The sequence below is a fragment of the Gymnoscopelus braueri genome (assembly GCF_963280865.1).
Source record: "Gymnoscopelus braueri genome assembly, chromosome: 14".
Classification (NCBI taxonomy): domain Eukaryota; kingdom Metazoa; phylum Chordata; class Actinopteri; order Myctophiformes; family Myctophidae; genus Gymnoscopelus; species Gymnoscopelus braueri.
In genome coordinates, this window is record NC_137619.1 from 24,862,222 (window position 1) to 24,884,299 (window position 22,078).

General features: G+C 42.3%; 2 protein-coding genes across 2 annotated transcripts in view; both read right to left on the reverse strand.

The window, feature by feature from the left end:
* Positions 1–2,813: 2,813 nt before the first annotated feature.
* On the reverse strand, positions 2,814–3,950 carry LOC308100571 (leukocyte elastase inhibitor-like; the record flags this gene model as incomplete). The annotated part of the gene is made up of 1 exon (XM_080449638.1): positions 2,814–3,950. The coding sequence occupies one exon, from the start codon at positions 3,948–3,950 to the stop codon at positions 2,814–2,816; it is 1,137 nt and encodes a 378-aa protein (XP_080305764.1).
* A 10,372-nt stretch (positions 3,951–14,322) lies between these two features.
* pcca (propionyl-CoA carboxylase subunit alpha) overlaps positions 14,323–22,078 on the reverse strand; it is a 30,957-nt gene continuing 23,201 nt past the window's right edge. The window contains 4 exon segments of the mRNA XM_080449639.1: positions 14,323–15,985; positions 16,398–16,475; positions 17,038–17,178; positions 18,296–18,344. Coding sequence (XP_080305765.1) covers positions 15,917–15,985; positions 16,398–16,475; positions 17,038–17,178; positions 18,296–18,344 — 337 coding nt within the window. The 3' untranslated portion in view covers positions 14,323–15,916.

The window sequence follows — 22,078 nt, forward strand, 5'->3', positions numbered from 1 at the left end:
GTTCTGGTTCGAGAGACAATAAGGTCAGTGCCTTGTGTGCGCGTTCACAAAGCAAACCCCAGCTGCGCGCTTTTTTTTTTAATCGTGCATGTATTTAGCCCCGCCTGCAGTTCCAGCTTTGGCCACTGGTATGGCGGCTTCAATGTTTCCCAGCAACTCTGGGGGCCTGTTCTTACAATGGGAGTCTATGCTAGTGTCGTCACTATCATACTAGATCACGCTGGTAAAACCATAGGCCATTATCTGTCCAATATCATCATCTTGTGGCCGTTTGGTTTCACTGTATCACCAACTGATGTAACCTGCATTATAATAATTATAGGATAATGTTACACATGATCACGTCTAAATGAGAGCCATCTTGGTTTCTTGTCTTTCACTTGTTATTATCACATATTGACTGTTTTCCAAGTTTCGTTGCAAGCGTTTATAAAAGACAGATATAGGCCTATAGCTTTAGTTTGATTCAGATTAACAGTCATTCTGTTCACTTCAGCTCTACACATTTCAGCCTGCTGCTCAGCAGCCTATTTCATCATCATGTCAGACTGGCATGAAGGGCTCATTCTGGGGAAGTTAGTATGAGTACAGTATGTAGGCTACATATAAATACATACTGTACCATGACACGGATGACATAAATAAAGGCATGAACATTAGTTTTTTTTAATTATCATTCATTACCAGGGATAGGACTTGTTTTTGTTGTTGTTGTTGATCAATCCACAAATAATAGGATTAGGTTGAGAGTTTTATTACACAGCGTGTAGTAGAAAAGAAAAAAAAGAAAAGAAAAAGCAAGACAAGACATGTTGGCTATGCCTATTGCAGAGATCAAACTTCTGACCTCACAGGCATGGCCTGTCTTCAAAACCCTAACAGTTTTCTGAAAAACGTATATTGCTATAGTGTCATCACATGATTTTTAGTGTATAGTGTAATCATCACATGATTTTTCACTTGAAAATGGGTTATTGTCAGTAAACACCACAAAACATGAAAGGCTGTGGTTTTGCATGCAGTGTCTCCCAAATGTCAGCCCTGTAACCTTTCCATAACCTATTCATAATCATTTGAATGCCTATTGGATTATTAACCACTTTCAACCTGGTGTTGTCATTATAGGTGAACAATTTCAAAAGATTTCAAGACATTTCCAAAATAGCAGATCTGTAAGCTCACAGCCTGTCACCTTGTGAGCTTTTGTTGTTGCTATTTTTTTAAAGCTTTTTTATAGGGCTCAAGTAGTTAAGAATTAAGCTGGGTACTCAGATTCACAGGGTACTCTAATCAACTTATTCTGAGCTATTTGTCATACTTTTTAGCTGAGTTAGACCACAAAAAACATCAATGAATGAATGGGCATGTTGAAAATGACACTGAATAAATGGATTTCCCATAAATGTCATAGAATACTTGTCCAGCAATAAACAGATTATACGGGCAAGCATCCTTCATCATATCTTGAATGTAGGCTACAATGAAAGTAACAAAGACAGAGAGCTCTGAATCTGTCTTGAGAGATTAGTCTTGCCCAAATAATCAGACTAGCCCTAAGGTGGTCAAAAGTATCCAGACTTCAATAGGTTTTTGACCACGTGTGTAAAACAATGCAATTTCCGTTGATGATACATTTTACAGAATCAAAGACATTTTTTTTAATTTATTTTTTAATCAATTTCCATTGATGATACATTTTACAGAATCAAAGACACTTTTTTTTTTTTTTTTTAATCTCATGACTTTTTAACCCGTTTTTTTTACCTGGTGCCAATTTTCTAAGTGATCCTGGGCACTACACTCCCCCCACCAGCCTAGGGAGCCCAGGGCCGAGCTCATGCCTCCTTCAATGCACGAGAGCCAACTGACCTCCTTGTCACCTGATAGGGGGAGTTTCCCCGGTAGGACGTAACGCGTGGAAGGAACACGTTATTCCAACCAGTTCCTTTCCCCTTCATCAGGCGCCCCGGCTGACCAGGGGGAGGCAGTATAGAGACCAGGATTACTACAAGTTTTTGTGAGGGTACCTACCCTCGGGGACCACACAGAAAGTCCACACAGAAAGGCAGTATGTATGTACGTAACAATCACTGGTGGTGGCAAAGGAACAGAGAATTGCTGCAATTGCGCATATTCGAGTGGATATAAACAATGTACATACACATCGAAAAAGAGGAGATTTAAGTGATACGTTATCTTTTGACAGGCCGGAAGGCGAAGATGTTTTCACCCCTGTCCCCCTGTATGTGTGTCTGTCAAATTGGCCTCATGGTGGCACTATATCAGGCCAGGTTTTCTGGTTAGAGTGTGTTATTATAATCACTAATGAAGGGGTTTTAATATCAATCTATTAATTCCAGCATTCGCTGTACACACTTGGTGGGTGTATTGCTGAGGTCTCAAGAAAGTGCAGATGTCGATCAGATGAGCGGTTCGGTTCTCAATGCTCCATGCACCCATACTGTGGTTCTTGACAATGCTATTAGAGCAATTCAGGGTGCCAAGCAATCTGTCCATTCTTAATGGACACATACTGTATTCTTAACGGGCACAGGCTCTGAATGGCCCTGCTGCAGAACGGCCAGTGCACTAGTTTAATTGAAATGCTGAGAATGAAATAAAGTTTAAAAATATACACCCCAAATTTGGGTCCCACATTGAGGGGCCTCTAAACAATGCAGAGGCAAGAGCAAATTCACTTAAACCATAGGGGGCGTGACAATGCTACAAATGTCAGTGTTTGTAGCACGAACATTTTGAGTGAGCATGCAAAACAGTAAACTATCTGTGGTCCAGGTACCCAGGACCCCAACTCAAGGAGGGGAGCAGTATCGGCCTGCAAAGAGGATGCTCATGGTGGGGTTGTGTCGGATGAAGAAGAGGAAGGGGTGGTCAAAAACGAAAGGAATAGGGCCAGACTTAATAATCATAATGGCAGCAGTGGCGGCAGCTGCCTCAGTGCCCTCCTCGTTCACTTCCACAAAGGCCTTGTGCACCACCTTCTTAAGCACCAGGTTATTGGCTGGAGACATGCCGGAGAAGTCACTCAGTAAGACGTCAAAGACGTCCACCATGCCCATCTTGATCAAGATGTCTTTCATGTCATATGTCTCCTCCATCTTGAAACGAGGCAGGCCAAGCAACACCTTCATCTGATTCATCATGCTTGGATTGGTCCAGTCCATAAACTTTTCATAGGTTAGCTTCTTTTCTAGCTTCTCCAGGCCTGTCGTATTGTCCTTCATCTTAACGGGCAGAAAAACAAGCATGCTAAGGTCTTTCCCCATGTAGGGCAGCTCCAGGACATCACAGTTGATCTCAGGAATGAAGGCATGAGGGAACGTAGCCTCCTGGTACATCATCTTCACGGGCTTGCTTTCAGTCTTGCTGAGTCTGAACTGTTCATCCCTGGTTCTGTCCTCATGGAACAACTTGTCCCACTTGGCTTTAAAGTAGATGGCATTGACCAACACCAGTCTGGTATCTTTATCCAGCACGCCCGGGGCAAGCAAGTCCTTGATTTTATCTTGTGTCTGTTTCTCCACCCAGCTGTTCATGTTCAGCCTGGCTCCTTCTGCGTTGCCAATGAAGTCCACAGGCTCCAGCTGTGCATCATAGTGTTTTCTGGTGGCACTTAAGAACTCCTCAACAAAATGGAAGGACTGCTCTCCATACAGGCGGTTGGCCAGGCTGAGGGCGTAGGACTTCCCCGACATGTTCAGGTCACTCATAAGCTTAGAAAAGTCCATGTGGACATCAACCTTAAAGTGCAAGACCTTTGACATCTGTGTGGCTGTTTTGCCACGGGCCCCCAGCAGCACCATGGCCAGAGCAGAGGAGATGCTGAGAGGAGAGTAGAACACATTGCCAGTGTTGTTATCTTCTGACAGCTGTTTGAACAGAGACAGGGAAAAAGTGTTGATGGCCGCTGCCAGGGGGGTTGGTGGCATTGTGATCAGTGTCTTAACCAATGTCCATATGTTATAACTCACACAAAGTCAAACTATTAAAACATAAAAACTGTTTAACTTAATCTTTGTAAAAAACACTTAAAACCAGTTGACTGTAACCTGTTTGCTTTAGGGGTGTCCAGGAAGAAATCAAATTAACCAGTGATTACTTGACATTACAATCCTGGAATGAGTATTGTGGGACCAACAGAAGAATATAGTTCTCCAGTTTCAACTTCTACTTTAAGGCTCCGTTGGACAGGCAGTGAAATTGGTTGCTACTGTTCTCAATAATGCGGTGTGTTCCGGTTTTAAGCATGCTGTTGACACTCGCATCATCACTATGATGTCAGCCATGCTCAAATAAGGAGTTCTGTGTCAGTCCTGCCCCAATCTGGGAACCCATAGCAAAAATAAAAAAACAGGATACTTTTTCGCAATACTTTTTTTGATACCACATGTGTAAAACATACAGACCTTTGGCTGTATGTATCACGTAACAATCACTGGTGGTTGCAAAGGAACAGAAAATTGCTGCAATTGTGCATATTCAAGTGGATGTAAACAATGTACATACACGTCCAACAAGAGGCGATATAAGTGATACATTATCTTCCGACAGGCAGGAAGGCGGAGATGTTTTCACCCCTGTCCCCCTGTATGTGTGTCTGTCAAATTGGCCTCATGGTGGCACTATATCAGACCAGGTTTTCTGGTTCGAGTTTGTTATTACAATAACTAATGAAGGGGTTTTATTGTCTCCGCCGGAGGTGGAGAGTATGTTTTCGCTTCGTCCCGCCGTGTGTTAGCATGGCCCCTAGCCAAGCTAACATTGGTCAAGCTCCACGTGACACGTGTCAATATGTTGACACCAATGCCTTTGATTGGCTAGAGGGACGTATGACGAAATAAAACCCTATAAATAGGTGTGTCACTTCAAAAGGCCATATGTCCTTTGAAGTGAGGTAAGACGGGATCAATCAGTCTTGATTGGAACAGTACCTTCCAGTACAAATCACCCGTCCGTGCGTGTGTGTGTCCCTCTGAGAACACCTAACATTGGTCAAGCAAAGGCGCAGATGGCCAAAGCTAAGAAAGCATACTCATCTACAACAGTAACACAGAAGAGGACTATAGAGTTGAATTGATCCCACAACAAGGCCGAAGTCTTAATACTGTAACAATTGGCCACCTTGATCAAATACATTATGTAGCACTAGATAAAACTGACATAGATCAAACACACCAATCAACTGCTGAAACTGTTCAAGACAATGAAGATGAAGAAGACAGACAAGCATTTGAACAAACCAGTCAATTACGACGACTCCCATATGACACATTGCTTCAAGAAGAACATTTCTTAGATGCAGACACTACATATTCAGTCGCCCCTGCAGAACACCAAAAACCACGCGCATTCTACCAAGACGACCCATTCTACCAAGACGACCCGTGCTATTAAAATAGCACGGGTCTGCTGGCGGAGACTTGTGCTCCGAGGAGCACATTTTCTAGTTATCAATCTATTAATTCCAGCATTCGCTGTACACACTAGGTGGGTGTATTGCTGAGGACCCAAGAAAGTGCAGATGTCGATCAGATGAGCGGTTCGGTTCTCAATGCTGCAAGCACCCATACTGTGGTTCTTGACAATGTTATTAGCAGCAATTCAGGGTGCCAAGCAATCTGTCCATTCCTAATGGACACATACTGTATTCTTAACGGGCACAGGCTCTGAATGGCCCTGCTGCAGAACAGCCAGTGCACTAGTTCAATTGAAATGATGAGAATGAAATACTGCCACTTAACTCCAAGAGGTGGTTTACAGCAGTACAGGAGGTCTTTTTTTAGCAGAGAAGTGGGTACGACTCTACCTGTCACACCTCAGACACCGTGGCAAAGGTAAATGTTATCACCAACCTTATCATCTTACTGCTTTGAGATGAGCACAGAGCCCTGGATCAGTGCTGGATCTGTCTGTACTAACCTGACTGATCCAGGTTAAAACACCAAGAGGATAAAGACACCTGCTGTCTCACCATAGGGACCAGGGGGGAAATAGATCGCCCCTGCCAGGCCACTCCATTTTAGTACAGCTGTGTGTGTGTGTGTGTGTGTGTGTGTGTGTGTGTGTGTGTGTGTGTGTGTGTGTGTGTGTGTGCGTGTGCGTGTGCGTGTGCGTGTGCGTGTGTGCGTGTGCGCGTGCGTGTACATGTGCCCACGTGCATGTGCGTGTGTGTTTGGGTGGGTGGGTCGGGAGCACACGTATAGGATTGTGATTGGATTTCCCTGTCTGAGGGACGAAGTGTGAGGTTTCTAACCATTTAGGAATTCTCAGCAGAGAGAGTGCATACTATTAGACGTGTCTGTAGTGTCTGGTGGCCCACAGAGCAGGGGAGGGAGTTAAATCCATTCATACAGGACCTCAGCCAACGTGTTCACTGAACAATGTGGTTCATTAACACCTCCCCACATTCACCTTACACATGCGTGTAAGGTGAATATTTTGGCCGTGAGGCCGATTTGTTTTTTTTAAGTTGTTTCTTGCGTATTACTTCCCTGTGGTAATGCAAAACGGCAAGAAATCGTTTCGCCATTGGCATGGCAGGCACTTAATAACCAACATAAAATGTGTAAATAACACCCAATAAACAACTTAAACAAAGTAGTCGCCATTGGAATTAAGAGCGAAAAACTGAAGCAGCTCCGCTGACAATGAAATCAGGATTTCCTCTGTGGGCTCATAGAATGTTTGGCTTTTCACAGCCAAATTAACTGCATTGCACAGCAGTGCCAACAGTTAACGAAATAAAACAATGATATACAGGTAGTATTTTTTGTATTTTTTTTTACTACTTTATTTACGTTTGTTTTATTTTAAAAATCCTTTTCTAATGTTGAAAAAAGTTATAGGAAAATGGCGGTCCAAATCTCTAAAGATTTCTTTTTCCAATATTTTAAAAACACAAATCTTGTATGGGGGTCCATGACACCAAATATTTTCAGATGGGGTCTCCTTTAAAATACATATTAATTTGGGGACATGAAAAAGGTTTGAGAACCACTGATCCATCCAACCCAGTCAGTGTGTGTTATGTGAATCATATTTTGGGCATGTTGTATTAAAACTCGGATACAGTTTTCACCATTTCAAGTGACATTTGATGTGATGCTCACCTCCCTCGCCGATCTTCCCCCAGCCGAGCACCCAGCCGAGAGTGCCGTTGATGATCACGCTTCCGGTGGCTGCCAGACACACACGTTTGACCTTGGTGGTGTACATGACAGGTATTGTCAGCTTGAGCAGAGCGAGGTCGTCGGTTGGATGAGTCACAATTTCAGAAACAGCTCTGGTCATTCCATTCTTAATCATCAGAACTCGCCTCCCCAAGACAATGCGCACATCTTTTGGGCTGGAAAACAGAAATATAAACATCTCAGTGAAATTTGTTTATCTGTGTAAATGTTTTTATTTATTTATTTTTGTTTCAAAAACGTTCAAAAACAGTGAAACTAGCAGATCTGCAAGCTCACAACGTGTCACATTGCGACACGTTGTGAGCTTGTAGATAGGCTATTTTCACTGTGTTTGAAATGGGGTGACTGAGGGTAAGTTAAGTTTGGATCTAAACTGAAAACATGTCATGAGCTGAAAAATGTGGTGAACCGCTGCTCTTAGAATTTGTTTGTTTTCTCACAGTCAGGCCCCCGCTGCCAAAGTTTAGGCTATAAATAACTTCATGAGTCTGTCTCATTTACCGTTTGCCCCAGAAGCAGTGAGCTGCAGAGAGGATCCATCTGTGGTTGATCAGGGAACCACCACAGAAATGACGCTTTGTGTCACTCCTCTGAACACTGACCACGAAGGGCCAACTTCCTTCCTCGGCATTCTCACCTCCAACTATAAAGTTGGAAGTGCCGTTGTCGAAGGATTGACCCGGCCCAGGAGCAGCTGTAACAGAGCCTGGAGAAGAGATCTGTGATATTAGATACATTAAAAAGTGAAATATAGCAAGCTTATTCTGTCCTAAATTCACCTGGCCTTGTAAACAGGGGCGTTTCTGGCATAGTTTCACACCAAGCGAAGGAAGCAGGGAGGGAGTGTGACGTGTGACGTTTAACACACACACACACACACACATCGCCCCATCAGAAGGGGTATTGTGGGAAGTGCAGGCATATCATAATTTATAATAGGGGCCTTAAATTAATCAAAAAGTGACAGAAAAGCTGCTCTACGCAGTGACACCTTTAAATGTACCACACTATACTAATACTGTAAAACTAATAATAACATATTTTATGGGTTATCATAATATGATAACCCATAAAATGATATGCTATTGTACTGGGAACAAAATATATGTTGGATCATAGAAAACATTGCAATAAAACACATTGTTATGAAACTTACAGCCAATGATCCAGCCGACGATCACGATGGCAGACAGAGTCAGGAGTCCAACAACAACACCCCAGATGTAACGAGTGCCCCATTTGAACTGGGCGGGGCGAACTGGAGAGGAGACACACACACACACACACACACACACACACACAGAGAGAGAGAGAGTGTGAGAAAAGCAAGGTGTAAAATCTTTGAACCTAAAAGGTTGTTAAATTTAGCGTTATTTAATAGCATTATTTAATAGTATTTTTCTGTAATTTCTAGTTGTAGAAAACCTCATTTTATACACGTTCATGAGCGAAACTCCTTCTGCCAACGACTACATTGTCGCAAAATAGGGGCACAACATGTTGTGTCACCGCAGTTATCGCGAATCACATGTTTTTCAAGACTATTGTGGCAATTCAGTTATGCCAATGATTTGCACGGTGTACAGTACAGCAGTTGTTCTCAAACCTTATCACGTATTTGGCCACAGAAGCTCATCTGAAAATGTTGTGACAGAGGCCCCCATACACCATTTGTGTTAAAAAATATTCCAAATGTTTTACACTTTTTGAAAATAAGGTCCCCTCTCTTTTGTCACAGTTAGGGGTTAAGTGTCTTGCTCGTGGACACTACTGTATATGACACAGAGCGGAGCAGGGGGTCAAACCAGGGACCTTCTGATTCTCAGACCCCTTTATGCACACAGCTGCAGTCCATTGTTTGAGAGACCAACGTTAATGTGTACTTTAAGGGTTCTATATTAGGTCCTTTACTTTTTCTTTTATATGTGAATAACATCTGCAGTCAGTCAAAGTACTCTAGGTACCATATGTATGCGGATGACACGGTTCTGTACTCCTGTGCGCCCACACTAGACATGGCTGTAACAAATTTGTCTTTTGATTTCATTTCACTGCAGCAGGAATTGAAAAAAAGCAAATTGATGTTAAATGGTAACAAAACTAAGGCAATGTTCACTCCACGAGTTTGTCCAACCCCCTTAAGCATCCACACTTTAGATGGCACCCCAATTGAGTGGGTCGATCGCTATAAATACCTTGGGTTCTGGTTGGACAAACATCTAAATTTTAAATTCCATATTGATGCCTTGAGTAAGAAGCTGAAATTTACTCTAGGTTTTTTCTACAGACTGAAGGCTTGTTTTGCCTGCACTGCTCGCAAAAAATTGGTCACTGGTCTGTTTTTGTCCCAGCTGGATTATAGGGACAATATTTACAGGTTTGCTTGTGCCTCCTCCTTTGACCAAGCTGGATTCCCTATCATGCTGCACTGAGATTCATAACGAATTCTCCTTTTAGAACTCACCATTAAACGTTGTATGCTGCAGTTGATTGGTCCTCTTTGACTACGCGCAGGTTGCAACATTGGTATAATTTCATTTATAAAGCTATTCTTGGTGAGCTCCCCTACTACATTACCTCCAAATTCAAATTGGTTAGAAATGGCTTAAATCTCAGATCAAATGCTTGGTTACGCTGTGAAGTACCTTCATTTTCATCTGAGGGAGGTAAAAAATGTCTTTCTTTCTTGGGCCCTTGGTTGTGGAATGATCTCCAGACTAAACTCAAATTGGCTGCTCTAATTCCCCTGAGAAGCTTCAAAAGAATCACCTTAGTTTTATTCACAAACAACTGCACCTGTCCGGAGGTTTATTAGCCTAGCGGAAGGTTTTTGGTTATGTGTATTGGTTGTACACTGTGTGTATTACTATTTCCTGTTTGATTACTGGCTTTTTTCTATTGTGTAAAGTGTATCATTTGGAGTTATCTTATGTATTTGTGACAAATCTTGGATGACTATTTTGTTGTTTGTTTTTGTATTTGTATGTCAAGCTTAGACTGTGTAATTTTAATGCTGTATCTTGACCAGTTCCCACTTGAAAAAGAGACTGTGTCTCAATGTGTTTTTACTGGTTAAATAAAGGTTAAATAAAATAAAAATGAAAATAAAAATGACTTAAAGGTAGTGGAAGGTAGTCTTTGTTTTTTTTGTCTTTTTTAAATTCTGATAGTAATCATTGCTATAGTGTCTGTTCGGTTCGAGTCAGTGAGTCAGTGAGTGAGGGGGTGAGTGCTGCAGGGTGAACTATGGGTAGCCTTATAGTATAATGGATTTCTGAAGGTCACAATGTGAATTTTAAAAGTAAGCTTTTTATATTTTGATTATTTTATCTCTGCGAAACTCCTATTTTAACATTGTAACCAGTGCCACCACACGTGAATGGAATGTTCTGAAAGGTCTCTCAGTATCATGAGATCATGCCTGCTGACCTGAAGAAGGCCACTTGACTTTTGCCTTACTACCGAGTATTAAATACCCTGCTTTAGTAAATCAAAGCTATTGATTAACTGTTAACCTTTCTTTAAAATGTATGGAGAGCATGAATGAACATGCTGCTGCATATTCATTCATGGAGAGGACTGAAGAAAGACCTGTTGTTTTCAACAAAGCATTACAGCTATACTGCTTTTAACATCTTAGGTCTTATGCTTCCTTGTGATTTGAAACGTCTTAGTATTGTTTTATGCGATAAAAGCACCTTGAGATTTGTGTCAAATGTAAAGTACACTAGTAGGCTACCTGCAGAGATTTTCAGAACGCATTAGGAAGTGTTATGTCAGATTTTGACATGTTCTCCTCCTCACAACAGATGGATTCTGTCTGACAGAATGTTTCTTCCACTCCATGCATGTGCTGTACTCCAGATGGTAAACTGGCTGTATCAGTCCATTGAGTGTGTTCATGAATTTATACTTTAAGCAGTAGAAGCACCATGCATGTGCTGTACTCCAGATGGTAAACTGGCTGTATCAGTCCATTGGGTGTGTTCATGAATTTATACTTTAAGCAGTAGAAGCACCATGCATGTGCTGTACTCCAGATGGTAAACTGGCTGTATCAGTCCATTGGGTGTGTTCATGAATCAATACTTAAGAAGTAGAAGCACCATGCATGTCGATAAACACAGTGATATCAGTGTGCTATCAGTATATATTTATAGGTTTATTCTGTGCATCACCCACAGAGTGTATTAGCAAGCCTAAAAAAATAGTCTAAAAGCCCACCTAGCAGCCTCATGACACTGTGCTACCCCTTACACCCAACAAAGTGGTTTGAACCAATCAACATTGCCATCCTTTTAGAGGCTGTGTTCTCACTAGTGGGGCTAAAAAAAGAAAATACTGGTGAATGATTATTTGTACCAGAATTACGGGGGTTGGATATTTAATTGCATATTCATGGAAGGATTAACTTGTATTGTAAACATCAAAAGCTTTGAACTGAAATGAAATAAAGTACCATAAAAAAAGCTATGAAGTGCCTTTAAAATCAAGAGGACATTTTGGCCTGGGGTGGCACTAGAGGCAAGGCCATGTAGTCAGTCACCAAACTCAGTAGTGTTCATCCTGCAATCAACCTAGTAGATAAAGATATTTGTGTGGCCTGAGGGTGGCGCCAAAACAAAGGTCATTGGGTCACTAACATCTGTATGGTCCTTGGGAGAGCATGATGCACTCAGAAAATGTCATGGCAATCCTCCCATTCGATTTGAGATTTTGTGTGTATGTGGAACCTTTGGTCAAAGAGTGGCGCTGGAGTAAAGCCCACGGTATCACAGAAAACAGTAGGGTCATTAAAGAACACAGCAAAATCCATGGTAATCCAACAATTTAGGCAATTGGCAGTTCATATCCAGGCACAACATACAAAATATAAGGTTGGAGTAAGTATCATGAAACCTAGTGAGACAACATGGTACGCAGTTGAGTGCTAAGAAAGTATGTACTACTACAACACAACTAGTGTGGTAAGTAAACATCAACCCAATTATCTATCTAAATAGGCATTAGGCAACAAGTGCAGACGCAAAAAAATAAGTGCTAAGGATTGAGGTCATATTTCAGACTGGAGACAGAAGATGAGGAATGACTGTAGGGATAATACCAGTTTAGGACATATAGGAGGGGTCATGCCTATGGTCACCTTGTAGATCATCACCAGAGTTCTGATTTGTTAAGTGGGCAGCATCCGGGATCAATAGTGAGTCAATATAACCAGTAGTATTAGAGATATCTCATTAGATTTTGAATAATAATTGTGTGAACATTTGGGCCTAGTGGTTAAGGCCATGGGGTCACCAAAACCAATAGGGTTCATCTAGGAAGCATGAAAGTCCACAGCAAATTCCTTGGCAATTTAGCCACTATAGGTTTTGGAATATTCTGTTTGGGACCAAAGTGTTAGATGGACAGACATAGCCATTTTCAGCCCTGTTAAGTATCCCTAGACCAGCGGCTCTCAAATGGATTCCTAGAGTGACCTGAAATTTGTATTGACTATTAGTTAGGACCAAAAATATGAAATAAAATATTGCTGCCCTGCCAAAATTGTAGATTGTAGATTGTCTGGATTTCCAAATCTCAACCCAATGGTTGAGAAACATTCAGATGAGTATATTAGTTAAAAATACAATAAAAGCCCACCTAGCAGCCTTTCTCACATCTCTCACCTCTGTGCCTTTCTCACATCTCTCACTGGAGCCTTTCATAAATACTGATCATGTTTCAGATTTTTTCAAATAAAAAGAAGTATGTCAATTGTAAAAAACATTTCCCCCTAAAAAATAAGCATACAGTAAGAGGGGATTCAAGTGTTAAAAGAACAGCCATTCTACATACATAAAAAAAATCTAGTCCTGTTTTTTATTTCCAGCATTGTAATCAGGGGACAAATAATCTATAAGTAATAACAAAGTGTGTGTGTGTGTGTGTGGGACCGTGGGAGAGGGAAGAATGAAGACCATTACAATCCTAACTGGACTCTGGAGTGGAAGTTCAACAGTTCAATGTGTCCTTAGGGAATGCTGAACGCTTGTGGCGTGTTTCTGTCGTGGCAGAAGAGAATTTTATGAACTGACAAGTCACTTTCAGTCATTGCCAATTCCACTACATCTTTGTATATAGTGCCAGTCACTGCCAACCACTATTGTTGGTCTGGGTAGGTTGTAGACAACCATGTCTCCTCCGATACACATGGAGTCACCATGTGCCTTCCCTGTGAAGCCGTAACGCATGCGGAGGAACACACTATCTGTCCTATAGTCAGGGGATATTAGCAGAAAGATTTCCCATCTTGGAATAAATTCCTTACCAAAAAAAATCTTCACCAATGTGTTTGTAAAGGTGTCTAGTAACACATCTCAAAAAGACTGAAATTCAGTTTCCCTAGGAGAATTTTTGACAGCTGCTGAAAGTTGGGGTACCCACCATTTCCCTGCATTTCCATGCAGGGCAATTTTTTTTTTTAATTTTAATTCTGTTTTAAGTAGCATGTGAGGGGTCAAACTAGGGTGTTTTTATGATTCTGAATCCATTGCAAGCATTTGTTTTCCACCAAAACCACTCCTTGGGCTAAAAACGGCCATAGCCATCCTTGTCCAGGTATACTTTTTATGTAAAAAGCCCATTGAGATTGGGCTGTTTTTAGCCCAAGGAGTGGTTTTGGTGCAAAACAAATGCTTGCAATGGATTCAGAATCATAAAAACACCCTAGTTTGACCCCTCACATGCTACTTAAAACAGAATTAAAATTAGATTTTTTTTTGCCCTGCATGGAAATGCAGGGAAATGGTGGGTACCCCAACTTTCAGCAGCTGTCAAAAATTCTCCTAGGGAAACTGAATTTCAGTCTTTGTGAGATGTGTTACTAGACACCTTTACAAACACATTGGTGAAGATTTTTTTTGGTAAGGAATTTATTCCAAGATTGGAAATCTTTCTGCTAATATCCCCTGACTATAATATTGCTCCCTGCTGAACAGTTGCCCCGACCAGCCTGTAGGGGTCACTAGTGCAGTGACAGAGAACGCTTCCCATCTGCGAACACGGTCAGCTTTTTCATTGGAGCACCCGATCAAGCCGGAGGCACCACAGGGAATCAAACTCCAATATAAAATGGTAGGAAAAGAAACAAAATCACTTTATTTGTCCCTTGGCTTATGCTAAGGTATTTAACAAAGGCCTCAAGGTGGTAGCACTGCTGTCTAATGAATAAAATCTATACTACACAAAAAATTACAGGGGTAGACAATGACATTCAAGGATTCAAATCAAATGAAAATGCATTAAGTTGACATTATGGACAACAAGAATAAAAAATGTTCTCCTTTAGACATAATGAGAAGAAGCTACTTTGCTAGATGCCGCATGAAATTGGTCAATATCTGGCCTGTTCAGCCAAACCAAACCAGTTCAAATGTGTTAGAATCTTTTATTTTCTGGTCCAAATGTATGGTAGTCGGAAACCGCAAAGAAAATAATAGAAAAAAATCATTATACCGACATGTAAACTATATGTATGTTTGTTAAGAATTGGAAATATTCCACGTTTCAATATAACAGTAAAGGGGCATTAGATTCTCTGAATTTAGAGTAATTTCAAGTCATATTTATACATCTACATTCCTATCTACAGTATTTAACACAGCAAAGTAACGCCAGTGAAATCCTCACTTCATAGAAGCACAAGGCACAACTATATTAATGAGGGACAAAGTCAACCCTTGCTAATAACCAGTCCATCACCTGGTCAATCACAATTCCCCTACACTCTTGTCCAATCCAAAACGCTCTCAGCACATCACAAAGACAGACACTCAACAGCTGAACCCAAACATGTAAGGCTCAATAAAGGAACAGAAAAAGAAACAGACGCAAATCTCCCCCCTTTGACCCAAGTGTGGACTTTTGCACTTCCCTGCACTGATACAGCACGATATTCTAAAAAGTGACAATGGTCCAGGGGTTGACACTAATGTTTCAAAAGCATCTTGGCCATCAATCAAGTACAGGTCAATCACGTCCTACTTGCCCAAAGTTCATGTTCACTTGCCCCAAAAATGTAAATCTACTGACACAAATCTACAGAATGACAATATGAGTGAGAAATCACTGCACAGTTCACTGTTGCTTGTGGCGGGTCAGCATAGTTTGATTTGAAACTAATGCCTTTTAATCACTTGTAAAAGACGCATAACGCCAAAGAGCATGCCCAGCAGCGATGTCTTGTTTGTGGGTTTGAAGTGTGAGTAGTGGTTGGTACGTACATAAACACGTAAGGGCAGGTTCTTTGTTGAGTTACACTGGTATAGACCCTACAGGTTTGCTCACATATTTTCTACTTGCCCCATGCAATCGGGCAAACCGTTCGTGTCAACCCCTGGTCATGTTCTATTGCTGTTTAATGTTGGTGCAGTGCTATAAACAGAGCAGGTCATAACATTCATAATTTCCAAGGGCTTGGGCAACATGAGAAATGTCAACACAGTTGGTATAAGAGTTAAACAACTTGGTCAAAGAGGCCACCTTCAACTAAAACTCCCCACAAAATGTGGGGGAAAAAAGAAAAGGAAACAAAAAGAACAGACACAGAGGGAACGTTCATTCTCTTTACAGGTGTTCATCCTGTCTGATTGTGCATCTATGTATCCCGTCAGGAAGTAGCCAGTTGTGAACCTCGCCAACATGGTGTTGTCAGAGGGAGAAGGTTATTCTAGTTCAACCAAGAGGTCTCCCTCTCCCACCGTCTCCCCCGCCTTACAGTGGACACTCTTCACCTGGAGAACACACACACAATAATCATGTTGAAATTCCTTTGCTATCAATATGTGCAATGCTGGTTTCTGATGAGTGGCGTCCATTTTTTGGGATTTGGGACGCAAGGGTTCGTGTGGTTAAAGGGAACAAATGTTTTATACAAAGTACACAAAGGTTATAAAGATTATACTGTATATGAGGCATTTATCTTTGAATACACATCTTTGACTATACAAGGCATAAGTGACACAGCAGAGATTACATATTACACCACACTAGTAGTATCTCCCTCAACACCAAATCTCTTTGCTGAAAATAGCCGAACTACAAGCTCACTTGTGAGCATGATAAACAATGGCTAATTTTACACGACAGATGAAAGATGGAAACCACGTTTCCCCCCAACAGCAATAAATAGTAGTAGATGAGTACCTTAGCTGTCTTGGCAGCAGTCATGCTGTTCTGCATCTTCATGGCTTCAATCACACAAATCTCTTGACCCTCGGCAACCTAGACACGCACGCACGCACGCACGCACGCACGCACGCACACACACACACACACACACACACACACACACACACACACACACACACACACACACACACACACACACACACACACACACACACACACACACACACACACACACACACACACACACACACACACACACACACACACACACACACGTTTGTATGTAAATCCTCATGGGGACATCTTTTTATGTTAAAAATACAATTTGAGCTTTTTCATTTATTTTTTTCTTCTTAATCTTAGCCCCTAACGCCAACCCCTAAATACCTAATCCTCCGAGTCCTGACTCCAACCGGAATCTTTTACTAATTAACCTAAGGTGAAAATGTTTCTTAAACATGAGAGTGACCATTTACCTCATGTGGACCTTTTTTTTGTGTTTGTTTATTACACCAGGAGTTACCCCAGAAAATGCAGTGAAGAATATGAACCTGAACTAATTTCATCAGATATTAGAATACATTTAGCCTCCACTCCCTCTGATTTCAGGACATGTTTAAGGGGGTGGGGGGGGGGATTCCGATGCTGTCCTTACCGTGTCTCCAGGCTTGACGGACACAGCGACCACAGTTCCCGGCATGGGTGAGCGCAGGAGGCTGCTCGAGTCCTCTGGAACTTTCTCTGGCATGTAGGAGCTGAGCTCTGCAACCCGTTTGGACAGGACACGCACTTTAAACTACACACACACACACACACACACACACACACACACACACACACACACACACACACACACACACACACACACACACACACACACACACACACACACACACACACACACACACACACACACACAGGACAGGTAAGACAAACAGGCACACAGAGGTGCATAACAATTCTGATATTGGCATAGATTATAATGCCAACACTGACTGGACTGGAAATAGGGTCTTCACATTTGATATCCCGGGACAGAAGCTGGCAGAAGATTGTGTCCTACTGAAACAGCATGAACCTCCAGCCATAGCTGAATAGGTAGAGGCTAACTGGGAAACAGAAGGTCCCATGTTCAATTCCCAGCCCCAGCTATTTATCAAAGTGTCCCTGAGCAAGACACAACCCCTAACTGCTCCCCGGGGCGCTGCCCATGTAGCGCCTACTGCTCCGGATACTTACGATGGGTTAAATGCAGAGAACACAAAACATATATGTATGTGTGTATATGCAAATATACAGTAACAAATACCGCAAAGGAATGTGGACCAATATTATTATGCTCTCCCATACTCCCCGCCCCGGTATGGCAGGTGAAAATCGTTGGGGGGTTTGTCAGCAACAGGGACCACAGTACACATGAGGGAATTGAAAATGACTAAAATGGTTGGTAGTGGTAGTTGTCAACGACAAAAACAAAACAATCACAACACGGGAGCCACATGGGTCATGCAGAAGTCACAACGCAACTTCAAAATGTAAAAAGGTTAGGTACATGGGAATTTGTGTTATAAGATATGCGAGGTTGTAACTTGAAAGTGGGCGTGTCAAGAAGTATAACGGTATGTCACTTTTAGATGAATAGGAGGAGCTTTAAAAAAAATCAGAAATTGTCTATAACACTACAGGTTGACAGGAAAAGATCAAACCTTCAAAAAACACTAAAAAAAGACAGGAGGGGGGCTTTAAAAAAAGAAAAACAGAAAGAAAGAATAACAGGCCCCCCAGGGATACCGACAAGCTGTCTTCCTTTAGCTTTGTGTCTAAAGATACAGGGATTGTGCTCCCTCTCCTCTAGCTGTAGCATTCTAGGGCCCCCCGCTGGCAGAGTGCAGAAAAGTCTGCTTTTCCCACACATTCTCAGGAGTACCGGACACAGGCGGGAGCAGTAAATCAGAGCTAGGTCTAAAGGAGAGGACAGGGTAAGGATGCCATAGTAGATGTAGGGATGTTGAGACGGAAAAGGACATGTGCCGCTTCCATGACCTTTGAATTGTCCATGAATTTGTGACACAATTTAATTAACTAAATTTTCCTCTGTTTCACGCTGGTCTTTGTCAGTCAGAACATCTCATGTTCCACTTTTGGTCTCAAACCCACTGGTAGGGATAAATGTCATCAGGGAATTACACAACATGCTCATACAGTAAACATGCACACCAATAGCATGCATACACACAAACACACACACACCCCAACACAGCAGAACACCAGGAAGACATTAGCTTTGTGGCTCTACAGGAGGGCTTTGAACATTGGCCTCGGAAGCATGTATGCTATTTCCAGGGTCCCCACACATTTTTAGCAATGAATTTCCAAAACTTTTCCAAAACTTTTCCAAAACTTTTCCAGAATATTTAGCCTTATTTCCAGGCCTATATAACAATCATTCAGCGCAATAATGTGTCTCTTACTCCTATGTAGAATGCCCAACTTTATATTTGAAATCTGAACGTTTATGTTTATGTGAGAGATGGCAATGTGAAAAAATCGAACACAACTTTAGACCAGGGGGACTCGGCACCATGACTGTCATGGTAGGACAGTCATGTTTCAGGGCTAGCTTTATCCAGTCTTTAAACTTTTCATTTGTAATCCACAAATTATTAAACGAACATTTCCCTGGCATTGTGGATCATACTACTAGTTCAACAGATATATTTTAACTGCATTCAATCGTTTACGCTTCACCGACAATTCACGTGTTGCTCGCAATTGTTTGTTGGGACAGCAAACACACAACCTGCACAAGTTGCCAGGTTGGTGTCACGTGACAAAACGAACAGCTCTACAAGCTAACTACTCATCACGCTGCAGCACGTTGTGAGCTTGTAGATCTGTTCTTTTTATCACGTGACACCAACCTGGCACCCTATGCAGTGCAACCTAACAATTGAGACATACATTAGGCTGCCATCACACAGCCCGTTCGGCGAAAAACTACTTATGTTACATATTTCGTGTAATGTTATACATGTTTATGAAAATGTTTTGTATTAACAAAATCAATAGCCAAAAACAATGCATAGCCAAATATTTTTCCAGGACCCTTGATAAATTCCAGGACCTTTGATCAATTCCAAAACCTTTCCAGTACTGGATTTTTTTTTTTTCAATTTCAAAATATTTCCAGGAATTTCATGACCGTGGGGACCCTGTATTTCCTGCACCACTGTGCCAAACTTCCTTATAATTGTTTGGTTGGTAGCCAGCTTCAACAATGTGCCTGGTAGATGGATAGCATGCATGTATGTTTCAAATGAAACATTTCAATTGCCCCTCACTGGAATAGAACTCCAGACCCACATGCAGGCCTCAGCTGGATTAGCTACGTATGATTTAAACATGCCAGTAGCTTCCTCCTGTGCTTCCCCTACACAGCTTTCCTACCATCTTACATATAATCTTACATATAATTAGAGTAACCTCTGTCGGTCTGTCTGTCTTGGGTGGTGTCTTGGGAGATCAAACTGCGCATGTGTCGTTGCCAGGTTTCGCGCGCGAAACAAGCAGCAAGGTCTATGAAAACAAGGCCAAACGAAACGAACCCTACAAGCAACAAGGTCTATGAAAAGAAGGCCAAACGCAGCGCTAGATCGTGCGCGATCAACAAGCAACCAGTCACACGCATGTGTATCCCAATAAGTCAACCTATTTTGGGGATGGCGATCTCAAAAGTCCCTTGCGTCATGGCTGTCCCCCCCGCCCCACCCCCACCACACACACACACACACACACACACACACACACACACACACACACACGCACACGCACACACACAGGGAGAGAGAGGGAGGGTGGGAGAGAGAGAATAGACGGACAGACAGAGAGACAGAGAGGGAGGGAGGGAAAGACAAAATAAGCGAGCCCTCGCTTATTTTTGCGCAGACGTAATTTGTTTGTCATTGTGGTGAATGTTTGCTGCTGATGTTTGTTGTGTGAAGCTTAATGTCAGAGTGTTTGTGTTGGAGCGCCTCAGTGCGGCTGCTGCGTTCATGTGCAACATCTTGCATGCGTGGCTGTGTTCACAGTTTTCCTTCGCCATGTCTGTAGGTCACGGCCTGGAGACCCCAGGGAAATTTCTTCATGAAAAAAAAAAACAGCCGATGGGGTCCGCGATGTTTCACGGGGGTCCGCGTTTTTTTTTGCGGTTCTGGGCGGATTGGGTTAGTTTTTTTCGCGGTTCTGGGCGGATTGGGTCCGTTTTTTTTTTTTTTTTTTTTCGGTGGGTAGGGGCCGCGTAGTGTGCGTGTAGGGAGAAGCGGCCCTGTGTGTGTGTGTTTGTTTGTGCGCGCTCGCAACGGCTCGCACGCGCGTGTGTGTGTTGGCAACGGCCGACGGGGAACGGCTCCGCCTGTTAGATCTTTATATGCGCGGGTGTTTGTGGGTGTTCTGTTCCTCCACGACGGGATGTGCGTGTACACACTACACCATTGGTTCTCAAAGTGGGGTCCGGGGACCCCCAGGGGTCCTTGAGGGAGTTCCAGGGGGTCCCCAGCTAAATGATAGATTAGGCACCAAATGGACCCTTATGGGTCTGTAACTCTGACAGTGTACAAATGGAACCAAATGGACTCTAACGGGTCCATTTGGTTCCATTTGTACACTCTCACAGTTAAATTAACATACATTTTACCATATAAACTGGGGTCCAAGGGATAGAAATGCCATTAAATGGGGGTCCGTAGCCCTAATGCATGTCAAACTGGGGGACCTTGAAATTAAAATGGTTGAGATTCACTGCTACAGCCGTAAACAAATCTTCTCTTATGGGGGTCCCTCGCATATCTTTTCAAATGGGGGTCCGCGGGCTAACAAGTGTCAATTTGGGGGTCCTTGCCATGAAAAAGTTTGAGAACCACTGCACTACACAGTACAAACTCACTTTCGATCCCTGATAAACTGTCTGTTCTCACCGCATAACCCAAACTGCACACTTTGGGTGCTCATATCCCCCTACGGGTATGGTCTAGTCTGTCTAATTTATATTATGTCTCCATCTTTGCTTTCCTGCTGTCTGTCTCTCCTACACCGTCTCCTTCTTAAGCATCCCTGCTGTCTCTCTGCCACCATCCCTCCAGACTATGGGATTGACACTGAAAAACATTAGGATATTATAGTAGTATCAGCGTCAATCAGTCATATATCATACATAATACTTTACCATTTTCCTGTTAATGGCTTTATTTTTAGATTTTAAAATTTGCTTCCATTTTCTCCAATGTCAGGCTGACCAAGTAGTAGTATTACTAACTAAGGCCTGGGCCGTAGCGTGGCGGTCCAGGCACCCTAGGCTGCAATGCCAGCCTGTCAGCGTGTCGCAGGTTCAACTCCCGTTCCAGACGACCTTTGCTGAATGTCACCCCCCCCCCCATCTCTCTCCCCATTTCCTGTCAGCCTACTTTCCCTATCATTCTCTAAATAAAAGCCAAAAAAAGAAGAAAGAAAAACGAAACTAGAAAACCTAGAACACACCACTGCAGACCACCAGTATGGTTCTCAAAACCTGCTGAAAAACATGTATTAAAATACAGAATTGATCCTTTGATGTTCTGTTCTGTGTGTGTTTTATGCCTTGCAACATCCAAGCTTAGTTCCCCATGTGGGACAAATACAAATGTTTAAGGTAAAGCACAATC